The sequence below is a fragment of the Camelus bactrianus genome, chromosome 9, assembly GCF_048773025.1.
Source record: "Camelus bactrianus isolate YW-2024 breed Bactrian camel chromosome 9, ASM4877302v1, whole genome shotgun sequence".
NCBI lineage: Eukaryota > Metazoa > Chordata > Mammalia > Artiodactyla > Camelidae > Camelus > Camelus bactrianus.
In genome coordinates this window covers 28,875,940-28,895,280 of record NC_133547.1, presented here as the reverse complement: position 1 = coordinate 28,895,280, position 19,341 = coordinate 28,875,940, and the positions used below count along the sequence as shown (strand labels likewise).

The 19,341-nt window shown below is 37.3% G+C and overlaps 1 protein-coding gene across 2 annotated transcripts in view; it reads left to right on the top strand.

Annotated features, from left to right (window-relative positions):
• The window catches only part of ARHGAP29 (Rho GTPase activating protein 29), a 67,178-nt gene that overhangs the window by 41,381 nt on the left and 6,456 nt on the right, over positions 1–19,341 (top strand). For both annotated transcript variants that reach the window (XM_074369994.1, XM_074369993.1), the window contains exons 11-19: positions 161–349; positions 1,072–1,209; positions 9,262–9,419; positions 10,002–10,141; positions 10,417–10,521; positions 13,227–13,325; positions 14,359–14,498; positions 14,786–14,974; positions 15,244–15,381. In XM_074369994.1, the coding sequence (XP_074226095.1) occupies positions 161–349; positions 1,072–1,209; positions 9,262–9,419; positions 10,002–10,141; positions 10,417–10,521; positions 13,227–13,325; positions 14,359–14,498; positions 14,786–14,974; positions 15,244–15,381 (1,296 nt within the window). The remainder of the gene's footprint in view (positions 1–160; positions 350–1,071; positions 1,210–9,261; positions 9,420–10,001; positions 10,142–10,416; positions 10,522–13,226; positions 13,326–14,358; positions 14,499–14,785; positions 14,975–15,243; positions 15,382–19,341) is intronic.

Sequence of the window (19,341 nt, the reverse complement as noted above, 5' to 3'; positions counted from 1 at the left end):
CTGCAGTCTGTAAGTATCTACCCTGGGAAGAGGCGTACCTTACTCTGTCTCTATAGTTTTTCTAAAATGCAATCTTAATTATCTTGCTGAGTATGCTACAGAAACTTGTACAGTAGGATTCTTTGTCTCATTCTATATTTAATACTTTTTTTCTGTGTAGCTTGAAACAGAAACTGCTCTTAAAAAGGCAAAATTGTTGTGCATCCAACGTCAAGATGAATATGAAAAAGCAAAATCTTCCATGTTTCGTGCAGAAGAGGAGCATCTGTGCTCAACTGGTGGATTGGTGAAAAATCTCAACAAGCAGCTAGAAAAAAAGCGAAGGCTGGAAGAGGAAGCTCTTCAGAAAGTAATCATCTTGTGTTTTATTTGCAAGTTGAATTAGCAATAATCAGCTAAAGCTTTGGTTCTCAATTTTTAACATGCATTAGAACCACTGGAAGAGTTGTTGAAACAGACTGCTGGGCCCCGTCTCCAGAGTTTCTGATTCAGTAGATCTAGGGTTGGTACCAGACAACCTGCATTTCTAACAAGTGCTCCGGTGCTGCTGCGGACCCACACTTTGAGAACCACTATGCTAAGAGATTTTTGCTTGTCTTTTGAATTTTGGGGTTTGTTTGTGAAGTATCTTAAAGAAGGTAGTAGTTTAACATTTTTTACTTGATTGTTCAGAAATTTCACCATGTAGGCAACTGTGTATATATGTACTCAGTCCCAGTACCTGATAGCAAGACTAGGCTGAAGCTTTGTATTATTTATGAAATTTAATTTGATAAATTCCATAAGAAGACTATATAGAAAAAGGTAAATATAAATAGAAAAGGCTGTTAAATAGAAGGGGACATTTATTTATAGGCAAACAATATACTAAGTGTAAATCATACTTGACTATCCATAAAACTGACCAAAACGGACTATTTATCTTTAGAAATATTCTATTTAATAGGATATTTCAGAACTTTCATGCATAAAGCCTTTTCAGTTATTTAAATTGAGCTTTACTAGAAAAAATATTTTTTTAAATATAGATTCAGTGAACCAGTGTTATTTTTTTCTCTGATATTCCTGAAGGTAGAAGAAGCAAATGAACTCTACAAAGTTTGTATGACAAATGTTGAGGAAAGACGAAATGATCTGGAAAATACCAAAAGAGAAATTTTAACACAACTCCGGAAACTTGTTTTCCAGTGTGATCTTACCCTTAAAGCTGTAAGTAATTTCTTGAGTATTTTGAAGAGGGAAAAAAAAGAGTCTATGTATCTGCAGAAGGGAGAGGAGTGTTTGATGAGTAATGATTCTTACGAGATTTAATTTCTGAGATTAACAGAATGTTTAGACTTTGAAAGTTGACTTTCAGTTTTTAATGGTGGTATATGTGGTTTGAGTTTCATTTTTCATCTGGTTCTCCACACCATGGATTGATGATTTATTCTATTAAAATTGAAGTCTGAGAGTTTGAAATTGCCTCTACACCACTGTCTTTCTTGCCTTGGTTGACACAATGGATTTGACCCCCGAAACTTCTATCAGCACCATGAGATCTAGTCTTCAGAATTTGAATAAACTAAATATTGAAATTGAACCCAAAGATTTATTTGAAGACTGTTCCATTTGCCTCTTTAAATTGGCTTTTATAAAAAATTTATGTGCAGACTACAGTCAGCCCTCTGTATCCACACGTTCTGCCTCAGTGGATTCAACCAACCACGGATTGAGAGTATTTAGAGGGGGAAAATGTCCAGAAAGTTCCAAAGAGCAAAACTTAAATTTGCTCTGCACTGGCAACTATTTACATAGCATTTACATTGTATTTACAACTATTTACATAGCATTTATATTGTATTAGGTATGATAAGTAATCTAGAGATGATTTAAAGTGTACAGGAGGTTGTGCATAGTTTATACACAAACACCATGCCACTTCGTACAAGGGACTTGAGCATTTGCAGATTTTGGTGTCCATGTTGGGTTGGGGGTCCTGGAACCAGTTCCCGTCAGATACCAAGGTTCGACTGTACCTGTTTTGGGTGTACATTTCACGAGTTTTAACACATGTATTAATTTGTAGAACCACTACTGTCACAGTCAGGATTCAGAACAATTCTATCACTCCAAAAACATTTCCTCATGCTTCCCCTTTGCAGTGCAGCTCTCCACCTACCCCTCACCCCTGACAAGTCCTCATTTGTTCTCCATTTCTATGCTTTGGCCTTTTCCACAGTGTCATAAATGGAATCATAGTATGTATCTCTTGGATACTGGCTTCTTTCACTCAGCGTACTGCTTTTGAAGAGTCACCGACGTTACGCATGTTTCAGTAGTTCACTTCTTTTTATTGCTGAGTGGTGTCCTGCTGTATGAGTCTGTACCACACTGGTATTCGTTCACCAGTTGACATTTGCATTGTTTTCAGTTTGAGGGGATTCTGAATAGAGCTACTATGAATGTCTAATTACAGGTTTTTGTGTGAACACAGGTTTTCACATTTCTAGGGCAAATACACCTAGGAGTGAGGTTACTGGGTGCTATGGTGAATTTCTGTTTACCTTTATAAGAAATTGCAAAACTTTTCCAGAGTGACCATAACATTGTTCATTCTAACCAGCAATGTATGAGAGTTTCAGTTGTTCTGTGTCCTTAGCAACGCTTGTCAGTTGTTGTTTTTATGTTTTAGCTGTTCTTAGAGGTGTGTATTGGTAGTGGTTTTAGTTTGTGTTTTTAGAGTGACTTATGATGTTGAGCATCTTTTCAAGGGCTTATTTGCCATCTGTATCTTGCCTGTTCTTTTTAATTGTTTTCTTACTGTTGAGCTTGCATGTATTGTCTCCCAGTCTGAAGCTTCTCTTTATTCTTTCAGTAGTGTCTTTTATGGAGCAAAACATTTTAATTTTGATGGAGTCTAATTTATCAATTTCTTCTTCTATGGGTCGTGCTGTTGGTGTTATATCTAAGAATGCTTCATGTCACCCAAGATCTCAAAGCCTCCTATGTTTTCTGGTAACCGTTTTATAGTCTGACACTGAGAAGTGATCCATTTTGAGTTAATTTTTGTTAAGGTGTGAAGTATATGTTAGGTTCATTTTTCGCACATGGATGTTGAATTAAAATTATACCCACGAGACTTTAATTTATAGAAGTAACTGAATGCTGACGTGGAGAGGCCAGTGTCATTGAAAAATATATTACTAACTAGAGAATGGGACACACTGTGTCATGCAGGGCCACAGAAGTACCAGGTGTGGTGGAGCAAAAGTGGGAGTGAGGAGAGAGCTGAGTACCAAGCCTTTATTGGGGTTTCTGAGGGAAGGGCAAGGTGGGACAGGATAAGCAATACAGGATTGGCTAGTTTGAATAATTCCTGTGGGCTTGGGATAGAGGGATGGCCTCCGGTTGCTTGGTACCTGGCCTTCGGATGATTTAGGACAGGGGAAAATACTGGTTTTGTGTGTGAGAGTTAGAGGTGGTTGGAGTTGCATATGAAAGACATGTGGGCTCCCCAGCTAAGAATTGGCTAGCTTTGGGAGGAACAGTCGATCTCACCAATCAGCAAGCTTTTTAAGATGTCAAAACATCATAAAATGCAGAAAAGAAAAAACATGATTAATACCAGTGTCCACGTCTTCCATTACCATTAGTTGAAAACATTGTGCCATCGCCATTGAATTGCCTTTGCATCTTTGTGAGAAATCAGTCGACCATATTTTTGTAGTTCTATTTGTAGATCCTCTGTTTTGTCCCCATGGGTATATATGTGTCTGTCCTTTTGTCACAGCCCTGCTAGCTTGATCACTGTGGCTGTCTATCAAGTCTTAAAGTCAGGTAGTGTAAGTCTTCCAACGTTATTCTTCAGAATTGTTTGGAATATTTAAGATCCTTTGACTTTCCATAAATATGTTAGGATCAGCTTATCTATCTACAGAAAATCCTGCTAACATTTTTATTGTAATTATGTTACATCTTAATTAGATTAGGGAGAAGTAACTATATATGTGGCATCCTTACTATGTATAGAGTTGTCCAATCTGTGAACACAATGTGTCTCTCCATTTATTTAGGTATGTGAGATTTTTTTTGTGTCATCTTTTTATTGTATGATTCCAAACTACCACCACAATCAAAATAGCTAGCATTTCCATCAGTCCTCAAGAGGTGAAAATTTCGAACTCCCAATTTATCCCTTTATATCCCCAATAAATGTGTGTGTCTATGCATACAGACACACATTTTATTTAATCTCACATTCAGTTGTTCATTGACTAATGTGTTGAGAAACACAGCTGATTTTTGTGTGTTGATCTTGTATCTTGCAACCTTGATATACTCACTAGTTCTAGGAGCTTTTTTTGTAGAATCATTGGGGTTTTCTACATAAAAAATCACATTGTCTACAAATAGGGACAGTTTTCTTTCTTTCCAAACTATATTCCTTTTTTTCTTTTTTCTTATTTACCAGGTGGGACTTCCAGTTCATTGTTGTAGGAGTGATGAGAAAAGGTATCTTTGCGTTGTTCTTGATCTTAGGATGAAAGCATTTGTCTTTCACCATTAGCTGTAGGTTTGTTTTTTGTGGGGCTTTTTTTGATACCTTTCATTATGTTAAGGAAGTTCCCCATTTTCTAGTTTGCTGAGAGTTTTATCAAGAAGTTGTTGGATTTTATCAAATAGGGTGTTTTTTTTTTTACATCATTTGATTGATGTGATAATGTAGTTTTTCTTCTTCAGTCTCTGAATATTATGATATTTGCTATTTGAGTGTTGATTCGGCCTTGCATTCTTGGGGTAAGCCACTCTTGGTTGTGATGCACTGTTCCTTTTATATATTGCTGGATTCAGCTTGCTAACATTTTGTTGACTATTTTTTTTCTTCTCTTTTAATGAAAGATATGTGTATCCTTTTTTGTTTTATTTTTTTCTTATACCGCCTTTGTCTGGTTTTGGTATCAGGGTAATTCTGGCCTCATAAAATGAGTTGGAGGTTGTTCCTATTCTGTTTTCTAGTAGAGATTGTGTGGAGTTGGTGTTACTTGTTTCGATGTTCGGCAGCATTCCCTGTGGAAGTGTCTGGGCTTGGGGTTTTCATTTTTGAAAGATCTTTCACTGTGTGTTCAGTTTCTTTTGACATAGGCCCATTTGAGCTAGTTATTTCTTTTTCAAAAGGTGAATTTCAGTGGCTTGTGGAATTGGTCCCTTCCTTTCATCGGAGTTGTTGAATTTATGTGCATAGAGTTGTTTATAGTGTCCTTCTGTCCTGCCGGTGCCCCAGGGGCTGTAGTGACAGCCTCTCTTCCATGCCTGATACTGGTGATTTGTGCCTCCTCTCTCTCTCCCTCCCTCTCTCTGGTTAGTCTAGCTAGAGGCTTATACATTTTACTGATTTTTTCCTAGAAACACCTTTAGATTTCATTGATTTTTCTGTTTTTATTTTTAAAATTTTACTTATTTCTGCTTTTTATTTTTTCTTTCCGCTTGCTTTGGGTTTAAAAAATAATCGGTAGTCTCTCAGTTGCTTAAACATTAATGATTGTTATGTATTCTTGGTAAATTGATCCTTTTATCTTTATCCTGCTAATTTTCCTTGCTTTTTAGTCTACATTATTTAATATTGGTAAAACTATTTCAGTTTTCTTTTGATTATTTTTAGCATAGTATATCCTCTTCTGTTCTTTTACTTTTAATCATTATATATATTTTAAATGAATTTCTTATATAGCATATTGTTCAGTGTTGATTTTTTTCTATTGAAGGAATAACTTTTTTTAATTGAAGTACAGTCACAGTGTATCAATTTGTGGTGTACAGCACAATGTCCCAGTTATGCATATACATACATATATTCATTTTCATGTTTCATTCATTAATTGAATTAGTTGATTAATTAATTGAATATAGTTCCCTGTGCTCTACAGAAGAAACTTTTTAAAATCTATTTTCAGTGTTGATTTTTTAAAAATCTATTTTGATAATCTGTATCTTTTAAGTGAGATGTTTAGATTGTTTAATGTGGATATATGTTCAGATTTAGGCCAACTATTTTTTTGTTTTCTGTACTGTATGTTTCCCTTCATCTGTTTCCCTTTTGCTGCCTTATTTTGGATAAATTGATAAATTTTTTAGAGTTACATTTTAATGATCTATTTAATTTATCTTTAAGATTTAATTTAAAACTGTTTCTATTTCTATTTAGAATTATGTTTCATCTAAAATGATTACATTTATCTATTATCTATATTTTAATTCATCTATTAAATTTTTTTTTACTTTATCTGTATAGTACATTTCCTTTAAATGGTTGCGCTATATGTATAGAGAGAGATACTTTTCAGTCCACTTAGAATTAATATTTTACCAAGTTCAAGTGGAGTGTAGAAACTATATTACCATGTAAGTCCCTTTACCCACTTTGATATGTGTGCATTACATTTATATGCATTGAAAAGCTCACCAGACAGTCTTATAATTTTTGTTTTCAAAAGTCTCATATTTTAAAGAAGTTAAGAAGAGAAAAGCAGTCTTTAAATTTTCCCAGGTATTTACCATTGCATTATTGTTCTTTCACTCTGAGATTCCATCTCTTCTCTGGTTTCATTTTTTTGTCTAAAGCACCTCCTTTACCATTTCTTTCATAGTCTTTTATATAGTAGGTCTGCTGGTGGTGCATTCTCTTTATTGTCTTTCATCTGAGAATGTCTTTATTTCATCTTCATTCCTGAAAGGTATTTGCACTGGATATAGAATTCATTTCTTTTCTTTTGACACTTTGAAGTGTTACTCAGCTGCCTTCTGGCCTCCAGAGTTCCTGATGAGGAATCCATAGCCATTTGAATCGTTGTCCCCTGTGTGGAGTGCATTGTTTTTCTTTGGCTGCTTGCAAAAATTCTTCTTTGTCTTTGGGTTTCAGCAGTTTGATTACGGTGCTTTTGGGTGTGGATTGTGTTGAATTTCTCCTGTTTTGGGTCCCCTGAACTTCTTGAATCTGCAAGTTTGACTCTTGCAGTATTTGGGAAGTTTTAACTGTTGTTTCTTCAAATATTTTTTTGCAGCACTTTACCCTCTTCCTCTAAGACACCAAAGACTCAAGTATTATCTTTTGTTGCTGTTCCACAGGAACGTTGGACGTTTTCCACCCCAGTCTTTTTCCTCTTGATTGTTTATGTTGTTCTTCTGCTCTGTCTTCAAGTTCACTGGCTCTTTCCTTTGTTACCTGCATTTCTGTGTACGGTCAATCCAGTAGATTTTTTATTTTGAATATGGTATTTTTCAGTAGAAAAATTTTCTCATTTCTTTTTTTATATTTTCCACTTCTCTGCTGAGACTTTCCATATTTCAAGACTTTTTACCCTCGTGTCTTGAAACCATTATAATAGCTGCTTTAAAGCCTTTATCTAATAATTCAAATAGCTGAGTCATCTCAGTGTTGGTATGTTTCTCGTCTTTCCTCTTGTGAGTTGTTGAGATTTTCCTGGCTCTTCATATGACAAGTAATTTTGGATGATACCCTAGACATTTTCAATATTACCTTATATGACTCTGGGTCTTCTTTGTAACCTATATTGAATGTTGGGTTTTTTTTTTTTAATTTTAGGGTTTTTCATTCTAGGATATATTATTGCATTTATCGTTGCAGAGAAGGCAGAATCATTTGAGATACAGGGATGCTAGACACTCAGGTTCACTCACTGTCTTAAGGAAGATGCACTAGTCAGACTCATGTCCCAGCAAATTGTAAGTTACGTCATGAGCATCAAGAATTACTCCTGAATATTCAAAATTGTCTTGAATTATAAAGCACTGAAGGGTATGGGATATAGATCATAATTACATTGCTAAGTGAGAGGAAGGAGAAATGACCAAGTCAGTCACTGAAGACCTAATCAGATCAGTGGCCTTTGAAGAGTGAAAAAAATTAGCACAGGAGTTTTTCCTTTTGTTTTAAAGAGCGTTCAAGAAAAATTTATCTTTTAAAAAAATATAGGATAGAGAATTATATTGAACAAAAATTAATTTTTAAGTTATTGCTGTCTATGTGGGAAAAACTTTTCCCATTGATCTGAAATTATGGAATACTCTATTTCAACAGCTGTCAGAGAAATTTGTGCTAATCTCTGTGCCCATGGAGCAACTAAAAATTATATGTAGGTTATGAAAGCTGGGCATAGAGTTGGAAGTCCTGTGAGCTTGAGTAAGCAGTACCAGAAAACATGCAGAATTTCTGTATAATCTTGGCTGATGACACTTTCTACTCTTATTCATTTAGTCATTTCCCCTTTAAGACACTGCACTTCATATTGGGGACCTAAAAGGACCAAGTCCTTCCCCCAAGCAGATTGGGGGGCAGAAAGATCTTAGAGGCATGATGATTTTTGAGGTACCTGTGAGCCACCCCAGTAAGGGCACCCAGTGCCTCGTCACTAGCACTCTTCTGCAAACACATACCTGGTGACATTCCAAACCTGTTGATCTTATGTTTATAGCAGTTTTCAGTACCAGAAATTACCTTATTTACTTAATTTGTCCTGTCTGTCTAACACCACTCTCAGGGAAATGCAAACTCTTATGAGGACTGAGATCTCATCTGTTTATTTGCCATAGAATACCCAGAGCCCAGGGTTTTGTGAACATGAGAGAAGCTAACACGCGCAGCTCTCAGAATGGATCTGGCGCGTTGTAAGCACCCCTGGCTGCTGTGCCCCTGCTGTTACTGTGAGCAACAGCAGTGACAGTGTATTTAGGCATTTGTGGAAACTCAGTGAAATAATGTATTTTGAATAGATTCAAGATAGTACCTAATCATAAAAATTGAGTGCTATAGGATACATTATAAATATAAAGCATTTCTATTTTTACAGGATTGCAAAAGTGAAAGTCAAAATAATAGTGCTCTGACTGGAATTTTTTCCCCCAGTTTTTCAGTTTAGACAATTGTGGTCAAACCATCAGAGTACAGAGATGGGAATCCTCGAAAACCCATCCATCTCCTGAAATTGTGAACCATTAGGGACATGAGGTTGTATTTTGTAACGTTTCAGATTAAAGCCAGTTTTGCCAGAAATGATTGCTCCTAGGTTTCGGATTAAAATTACTTTTTTTTTCCCCCTGATTTAGACCTTGTACAAAGTCAGGCAACATAGTGTGCTCACAATGATACACATTGTTGAATGCTTCACTCTGTGGCCTGTTTTGGTGCTGTCGCTTGGAATAAATATACACAGCATTCTGTCTAGCATGAGTTACCTTGCCTTTTGTTTTTGTATGTGACCATAGGTGACAGTCAACCTCTTCCAGATGCAACAACTGCAGGCTGCCTCGCTTGCAAACAATTTGCAGTCTCTCTGTGATACTGCCAAACTCTATGACCCAGGCCAAGAGTACAGTGAGTTTGTCAAGGCCACGAATTCAACTGAAGAAGAAAAAGTTGATGGGTAAGAATTAACACATAGATGAGATTATTTCAAGAGATAAAGCCTTTATTGCTCAGTGTCCTATCTGGTGTAAGGTGGTGTCTTTTCTAACCCTGGCAGAATTGATGTTAAAACTTCCTGAATTTTAAAAATATTGTTTAAGATATAAGATATAACTCACTTAAAAAAAAAAAGATATAACTCACTTAAGAGTAAAGCTTTCAATTTTGACACAGAGCTTAGTTCTTTGAGATTTAAAAATCCTTTCAGAGTGGCAAATCATGGTCATACCAATTTTTGAATGTCCGCAGATTTAACAGCCTACATTTTCCACACAAGTTATACTAGAAAAGTGTAACCATGACATGAGTAATTGACTACACGTCTGCTACTTTTTTCCCTGTTTCAGCCGAAATAAATACAAATAAGTATTAATTTTTATTCACATCTCTTTCATAAAGTTCAACTGTATAATATGGTTTGTTCTTAATATTTAGTAAATTACTCTGTTCATTAAATTAACAGATTTTTCTGAAAACAAAATGAAGTAGGTGATTATTAGTCATTCTTCTGAATGATGACTTTTATTTGGGTTTTTCTTAGGAATATACATAAACAGTTAACAAACAGCTCCCACACTTCCGGATACGGGCCTTCTGACTCTTTAGAGGACGTCGTGCGCCTGCCTTACAGTTCCAACAAGATTGAAGAGGACAGATGCTCGAACAGTGCGGACGTAACAGGTAGTTTCTCACAGTGCAGAGGGCACTAATTTATGAAAGGTGAAGTTATTTAAATGTAATTATTAAATGAGTTGCAGCTTTGTAATGTAAAATCAGGCCCTGAATGGTAGCATTAGGAGGCTTTATTCACAGTTGTGAGCACTGTGCCTGTCTTAAAGTCAGCTGTTTAACACTGTTGAAGAAGTTTGACTTGTCCCATTTTAAATAGTGTCGACATTTTGCCTTATGAAATCCATCTGTAGCCAAGTTTGACTTTAAATATTCTTTTCTTAAAGGTCCTTCTTTTATCAGATCATGGACATTCGGGATGTTTAGTGACTCCGAGAGCACTGGCGGGAGCAGTGAATCTAGGTCTTTGGATTCCGAATCTATAAGTCCAGGTACATAAGTAGTTACATCTAGAGTGAAAATGCAATGAAAGATTAAAATATTCCTTTTGGGCATGTTTTTAACTACTTTATATTTTTTCTCTTTTTATACTGAAGTATAGTTGATTTACAATATTGTGTTAGTTTCAGGTGTATAGCACAGTGATTCGGTTATAACATATATTTATGTATATCTATGTTCTTTTTTCAGTTCTTTTTCATTTTTGAATTACAAGATACTGAATATAGTTTCCTATGCTATACAGTAAATCTTTGTTGTTTATAACTACCCTGTTTTTAGAATGAACTGTCTCATAGGAGTATGTATGTATATGTACAGTTTAAATAAAAATGAGAGAACAAACCCTCATATATTTACCACCTGGCCTGAGAAGTAAAACATTAGCAGTGTATTCGACACCTTGCTGATACCACTGCCCTGTCACCCTCCAAAGCAGGCCGTCATCCTGAGTTTTGTTCATCATTCCCTAGCGATTTTAAATGTTTCAGTACTCGTGTCTAGTTGACCTTTGCCCTCTTCAGAATATTATTCAGATGGAATCATACTATTCTTTGTGACTTCTTTCATGCATTTTTTTTGAGATCCACATTGATGTGAGAAGCTGTCTTTATTTTATACTATACTCTGTAGACTGTTCCATAAACATGAATGTCCTTGTCTATCTTTTGGATTGTTCTGCAGTTAACTGCTCTAGTGAACAGTGCAGATGACACCAGTTCTTGTGCTGGTGCTAACTTACTCATTTTTTATAAATGTACCTTAAGGAACTTTGATAAAGATAGTCTCGTGCTTCTTCGGGAGGCAGAATGGATGTTTTGAACACTCTCTTAGTGGCTTCAAAGAGAATAATTTGCCAGAGGTAACGCAGCTGGAAGGCATCTTTCAAACCCTTGAGGCTATTTACTTTCGATGTCCTTTCTCCTTCACTCTTCTTCCAAAGACTGCTCCAGTCCTGCTTTTCCTGGCTGTGTTTCTTTCTCCTGGGATCTTGGTACTGTAGGAGATGTGTTATAGGATTTAACCTACCTTGAAGCCCAAGGCCTTAGCTCTCAATTATTTGGAAACCTGTAACACTTCAGTGTGATAAAGACAAAAACTTTGAAACTGGTCACATAACAAATGGGTGAAGACCCAGGGATGCATAACCTGGAAAAAGGAAACTTGAGGACACGGCAACCTGTCCTCAGATACTGGAAATACAAGGGGAATAGAGTTAGAGTCCTTCAGGAGAAATGTGACCAAGGGCTGGAATTTATAGGTGACAGGTTTCTACTCGGTAATATAAAGAAGCCATTTTACAGTTAGAATAATTCTAAAATGAACACGTGGCCTCATGACTTCTTAGTCATCAAGGACACATTCAAAACAAAAACTAGATGACCACTGTTAAAAAAAAAAAAAAAAAAGACAACATGGAAGAGTAGGCAGCGTGCCTGATCAGGCACCTCACAAAAGAAAAAGGTGTGTTGGCCTAAAACACATTTTAAAAAATCAATTTCATCTAGTAAAGAAAGAAGTGCAAATTAAAGCCATAGTGAAAAATCTTTTTTGCTTACAAATTAGGAAAAAATTTTTCCTTAGTTATAATTTCCAGAGTTGGCAGAGTGGTGGGGAAATTTGGCTCTTCCATCATCTTTTGGCAAACACTGAAATAAGTTTAAAAAGCCTTAAAAATGGATATATTCTTTAAAAATGGTTATACCAGTGTGCAGGGGATTTAGCTACAAAGCTGTTTAGTGCAACTGAAAATCATAAACAACCTGAATGCTAAGCAAATGGGGCTGAATTAACTGTGGTAAAGTAAGTGAACTAATCAGACAGCTATTACAAATGACACTGCGGACAATGTCTGTGGAAAGGAAAGGATTGTCATGATATATTGATATGTAAAAAGACAAGTTATAGGTTAAAAAAAAAACTAGACCACTTTTTAAGAATAGTTGGAAGGCTGCAAGTCTTTGGGGAGAGAGGCTGTGATTTCAATAGTTTGCAAAGCCCTTTCTGACTCTGCACCTAAGACTGTTAAAGGCCTTGAGTTAGGTGAAGTCCCCCACTGAGACACAGCCCTGTTAGCGATACCAGCAGGGAGCAGATACACCTCCTCACCTGGTCGGGCTGCTGCTGAACGTGCTCTGAGACATGTGGCAGAGCCCTTGGCTGACGGCGTGCGTCTGGCGCCCTCAGCTCCCTGCCAGGGATCGTTGCCCCTGGTGCCCAGTCTCCTGTCTTACCGGCGACATAAAGGTGATGGCACTGTCACACTGCTGTATTCATAGATCTTTGTATATTTTAGAGAGCTTTAGGTTACATTGTGTACGTTGCTTTATCACTTAATTTAACAAGCATTTAATGACAGCTTTACCACTGCGCCAGCCGCTCTGGCAGACGTTAGCCGTCAGACTTGAATAGGTAGTACTCCCTGTCCTTGTGGGGTTTATAATCCCAGCAGTTACTGTTGGAAATCGACAGCAAGTTCTCATTTGAATATGTGATCCTCAATTCTAAGTTTATTTGGAAAAGGCAGATTTGGTTCAGTTCTCTTTTGTTCCCAGAAGTAAGTATCAGAATTCCCTGTATCCACAGTCGGTGAATGGAAGCAAATATTTACATTGTAGCTAATAAGATACTGTGACTTGTGTTATTCAAAAACGTGTCATTACCCATTTCTTAAATTCTGCAATGAATTCTCTTTTAGGAGACTTTCACCGAAAACTTCCACGAACTCCATCCAGTGGAACCATGTCTTCTGCAGACGATCTGGATGAAAGGGAGCCACCGTCCCCTTCAGAAGCCGGTATTGCAGTCCCCTGGATCAAGTGTCCACTGAACCAGTTGTGTCAATAGCATTGCGTGATATTAGGGGAAAGTAGCATGATGTAAAGAATTACTTTACTGTGTGTTAAACAAAAGGCATCTTAGTGACTTAAATATATCTCAACAAATTATGTACAAGTATCATGTACAAATTATGTACAAGTATGGGTTGATAAAGCATTAATCAAATGTGTTATAAATAAAAATGTAAGAATAAACAGCAAAATTACTACAGCCAAAATATATTGGCACGTTGCTAAAATAGGCTAGATATTTCGATCTTTCATAAACCTAATACAGTGACTTAACTGTTCAAAGTGTTGCAATACATGAGAAATTGTATACATAAAAATTTCTACATGAGAAAAGTCTCTTCAGAAGAAATCATCTAAGTTAGGCAGGAAAAGTAAATAACTCTACTTCTTGAGGACAGAGAAAGTTGTGGTTGTTGAAGGAGATAAAAGACGTCAGTTATGTTAATGACTTAATTTGAGACTCCGGATACCAGGTACCTCCAGATGTTTTGGCATCATTTTCTAAAATAGTATGGAACATCTGACCTCTGGTAGGATATTGGTAGATAACTAGCTAGTATTATCTGTAATTTGAATTAATGAATCACGAATAGCTTTGTCTTTAATGCAAATAGTGCTGACATACTAACCTCACGGCTAGTTTTCTTCGAGGCTTTTATAGGGTCACTTTCTAAGAATGTAATGCCACCTGTGTAATAAAGGGCATGTAAGTAACTGTGCGTTTGCTGATTCTGGAAACACGCCATGCTGTTTTAGAAGGATGTTACTGCTTTGATGGTGATTTTTACTCAGAGCTGAAATGTCTGATAAATGTATGCCTTGTAAGAGATCTATAAATTGGATGCTTATTTTGATGTTACAGACTCAAAATAATGGCTTTTTGTAATCTTTCTGAAGATTTTTAAAAATGTAGTACCATGTGATATAATTTTTCTGTCATCTTACAATTCTTATATACTAATCTACTTCTGTTTAAAGGACCTAATTCCCTTGGAACATTTAAGAAAACGTTGATGTCAAAGGCAGCACTCACTCACAAGTTTCGCAAACTGAGGTCCCCCACAAAGTGCAGGGACTGTGAAAGCATCGTGGTGTTCCAGGGTGTTGAATGCGAAGAGGTAAGATCTTTCTGGAATTACGTGAGCCCTTCTATGCTCTTTTTGCTTTATGGTTTTTTGTTATTAATTTTACTGATTAGGGTCTTTTGCAAATGTATTTTTAATAAATTGAGCCACAGTGTACCTTCTATGGTTTTATACTTCATTTTGCTATTAAATGTATTTCATACACCGCAGATAATACCTATTGAACTCATTTTTGTTATGTTACCACTCTACCTATAGTTTGTCCAGTTGTGAGTAGTTTTAAGGTGAATTAACCATTGTAAACTATCATTTTCTTGTAGTGTCTCCTTGTTTGTCACCGGAAGTGTTTGGAAAACTTAGTCATCATTTGTGGTCATCAGAAACTTTTGGGAAAAGTACACTTATTTGGAGCAGAATTCACACAAGTTGCAAAAAGGGAACCAGATGGCATCCCTTTTATACTTAAAATATGTGCCTCAGAGATTGAAAATAGAGCCTTGTGTCTACAGGTACATTATAACTCTTAAAATCGAAAATTTTAAAACATAAATGTCTATGTGATTTGTTCTGATGATAAGGAGACTTTAAAGGAGAACAATTCTCTGAATTTTTACTAATAAATCTGAATTTAGTCGGATTTATTTGGAAAATACTACCTTATTTGATCCTAGTTTTCTTCCAAAATATTGATATAAATTGAAGTAGACATTAAATATATTTAGATATCTGCATTTGTTTTAAAGCAGAATTTTGCAAAATTTTTCCTTTTCTTCTGAAGGGAATTTATCGTGTATGTGGGAACAAAATAAAAACTGAGAAACTGTGTCAAGCCTTGGAAAATGGAATGCACTTGGTAGACATTTCAGAATTTAGTTCTCATGACATCTGTGACGTCTTGAAATTATACCTTCGACAGGTAAAGTTATACCCTCGAAACGTACCATTAAGTAGAAAAAATCAAAAACATGATTTTCAGCTTGTTGATGATGTTTGCTACACATTTTTTTTGTTGACATAGACCATATCAATATCTTTCCAATTATTAACGTGCAGATCAAAGAGTATATAAAATACATGTACAGTTTAAAGACTTCTAATAATTAAAACACTCATTCTCCAGCACCTAGCATAAGGAAATAAAACATTACTAAACCTTATAAAAGCCCCCACCCCATTGTAGCCCAGTGGTCTTTCCTAGCCACGTTAATACCTCCCTCTCTCCCTCTCTGTTCTTGATAGTTTTAATACCTGTTGTGTATTCCTAAATAATATATCATTAAGTTTTAGAAAAGTGAGTGGAAAGTATCAATCTGGCTGTCTAAGAAAAGGCCATTATTCACTCTGTTACAAGAAGGGTTCAGCAAGTAGAAGCGTCCGGGTCATAGTTTGGCTTTAACTTCGCTGACACTTTACACGGCTGTTGTGGGCGAGCGGTCCAGGCGTGAGTGCTCTCGGGGAACACGAAGCCCTCCGTGTCTGTGGCGTCAGGCGGGCTGTCCCGTCAGCTGGCTGCTGGGGGTTCGGCAGGGCTGTGAGTGGGCACGGGCTGCTCTGTATTTTCTCCTCCTGTGCTCGCTCTTGCACCTGCCTGTCAACGGGAGTAGGTTCAAAGAAAGCGCTTCCGTGGGGTGAAGGAAGTGGCTGCAGTGGCGGAGGCAGCCACGTGTGGAAGGGCTGCGGGAGCAGCCGTGTGATCACGAGCCAGATCCCGGAGACCTGGGCCTCGCCCGCTGCATCCCGCCCTCGGGGAAGAGGGAGAGCCAGTCACCGAGAGCGGGGTGGCGGTGGTCCTCAGCACGTCCGTCTCGGGGGTTCTGCGTCTCCATCTGGTGAAGAGCCGCCATCCTGGGATCTCTCTCCTCCACCCTCGTCTCTTTCATGAGGGGACACCTGTCTTCTGTGTCATGGCTTCCTGTTTTTCCTATTCCCCTGTTTGGTCATGCCCATCCTCGAGCCAGGTGGAACAGAGTAAATATTTGAGGCTGCGTTTATCTGTAAATGTCTTTATTCTGCTTTCTTGAATGGGGATGGAAGAGTGGGTTGTGTGGAGGGTTACAGTATTCTAGGCTGGAAATCGTGTTTCCTCAAAAGTTGTTCTCTTTGAAACCTGAAATCCTTCTCGTTCCTGCTGCTTTGTGCCTGGCTGCTTGTTTTCTCTCTGAAAGCTTGTAGAATCTTTTTTCTCTCTCTGTGACCCTAAAATGTCAGTGTATGATTTTCATCTGCTGTTTCAGGCACTCCGCAAGCTCTGTCAGCGGCTTGTCCTTTAGTTCTTGAAACTTTCCTTTTCTTGCTCATTTCTTCCCCTCTGTTTTCTCTGTATTTTGTTTCTGGAATTTATATTTGGATACTTAACAACTTGTACTGCTTCTCTGGTTTCCTTCCCTTTTCCATATTATTCATTTCTTTTTTTTGTTTGTTTTTATTTTTAATGCTTTCTAAGAGATCTCCTCTGCTTTATCTTCCAATCCTGTACTGTAAATCAGTTTTTAATTTCCAAGAATTCTGATTTTCTGTTCCCTTTGCAGCCTTTTTTCTTTTTTACTGAATGCAGTATTTTTTCCACCTGAGATATTAATAGCTTTTTTTAAAAGGATTTTTTTCTCTGCTTAGCCTCTAGCCTTGTCCAATAGAAATATAATGTGAGCCCTATATATAATATTAAATTTTCTAGTAGCTACACAAAAAGAAATAGGTTGAAGTTAATTTTAATATTTTATTTAACATACTGAAAATATTATCTGAATATCTAATCAATGTTTTGAATGATTAATGAAGTATTTTACTTTATTTTTGGTACTGAGTCTTTGAAATCTGGTGTGTATTTTTCACCTAGAGCACATGTCAGTTTGGAACAGCCACATTTCCACTGCTCAGTAGCCGCATATGGCTAGTGGCCACCATATTGACAGCTTAGTTGTAGACCTTCAAATTGGCTTTTTCTTACTTATTTTGATTTCTGTCTTCCATAGTTATCTGCTTAAAATGGAAGACTTGAGAATGGAAATCTCTCTGGCCGCTCTTGAGTACATGAGGCTTTGAAGATTTTGAGCTTTACTTAGTGTGATCTAGGAGGGCTGTTTGGGAAACACCTGATCATGTCTGGATCTCTAGGTCTCTGCTCTTGGGCTGGTCTGATAACCCCAGAGAAGGGTCTTTCCGGGCCTACAGGTACACTTCCAGAAATCTGGGAGCCAAATTAGGTAAGAAGTCTCCAGAATCGGCATTCAGCAGGCATGCAGTCGCTAAATCTCTGCTTGTTTTAAGAGTTGCCCATCTATTCCTGTGTTTGGCATTGCCCATCCAGGGACCCTCTGTGTTACACTGCCCAGAGAAGACATCCTCAGGAGCATGGAGTGAAGACAGGGATCTAGAAATCTAATGCTTCTGAGATAGCTCACCCTCCCCCGGATCAGAGGATCTAGTCTGACAGTCTCTGAGTCTCCTTAGGATCCAGTAAATCATGTGGGGCCTCTGTTTGGAATTTCAGCTTCCTCAGGAGTGCTAAGTCAGCACGTGTTCATCTTTTCTTAAGCTTGTGAAATGTTGCTTTTTTTTCTTCATTCTGATTCTCTCAGTCCTTTGGGCTTAACTGTATTTCAGTAGTTTTGGGGTGGGGGCAGGGAGAAATTAGGTGCAAATTTTGGATCTGCCATGTTAGCCCAGGAAACTGTTGATATCTCTTTAATCACATTTTGCAGGATTTTCAACTGAGAAATGGAGACAGTATCTTTAAATGACTTTTAATCTCACCATGAATCACCCTTTATTTCTTCTGCCAGTCAGGGAGAGGAAATGGGGTCCAACACTCAGCTCTCTCCTATCCTAGGCATGCTGTGGGCCCAAGGCTTTAGCATGGGAAGCCATGCTCCCTTCTTGCAGTATTAGAGAGTAGCCTTTGTTTTACTCATTACCATGTGGGAAGTCTGCAAGAGGCTAAGTGACCTCCTTCAGATCCCAAGGTGGTAGAGGTAGAAATTGATCTCAAGGCTTCCCCTTTCTGGGACCAGCAGGGGAAACTGGAGAAGTGGGTGCCTACTTCACCATAAATAGTATGGGACATCAGCTAGCCAGAAATGTGTTGTATTTTCCATCGGTGAGCAGTAGAAAGGCTGAAATCAGTTATGCCAGGAGACAGAGCAAGGTGGTATGCCCATCGATAGTTTGAGAGGGGAACTTTATCTTTTAACCTACTTGGGACAATTCAAGTTGTATTTAAAACTTAGATAACGAAGTACTGACAGTTTCTTTCTTGTGAGGCATGTCTCCTTATGCTAATCTCCAGTCTAGCCCAAGCAAAACACAAGGACCCTAAAGTGTTTTGTTCTCTGTCTCTCCTGTAGGAACAGAAAACAAGCTTTTTCTGATTAATTTGACTTATATTGTACATTATCCTGGGTTTGTTTTAATAAAACAGTTGACTTTCATTCTGACTTTTGGACAGTCATGAATGTAGTTGGTATAGAATATATATTAGAGTTTTAAAATCACATCATACAGCCTTAAGTTTAGAGTTTTACTGATTACCAGATAACTCATTTTTAACATAGATATAATATATGGTGATATCACATCTAGCGAACATACGTACATTTCTTTTTTTCTTGTTCTTGGGTAGTTTTTTTCCTTCAGTTGTATGTTAAGGTATAATTGACACACAGCACTGTACAAGTTTAAGGTGTGCAGCATAATGACTTGACTTACATACACCGTGAAGTGGTAATCACGTCTGTTTCAGTGAACATCCATCTTCTCATATAGATACAAAATTAAAGAAATAGGGAAAAATAGTTTCCATTGTGATGAGACACGTGTACATTTCTCAGTGTGGATTGACCATACGTCCTATTAACCTGAAAGGACTTGCAGAACCACT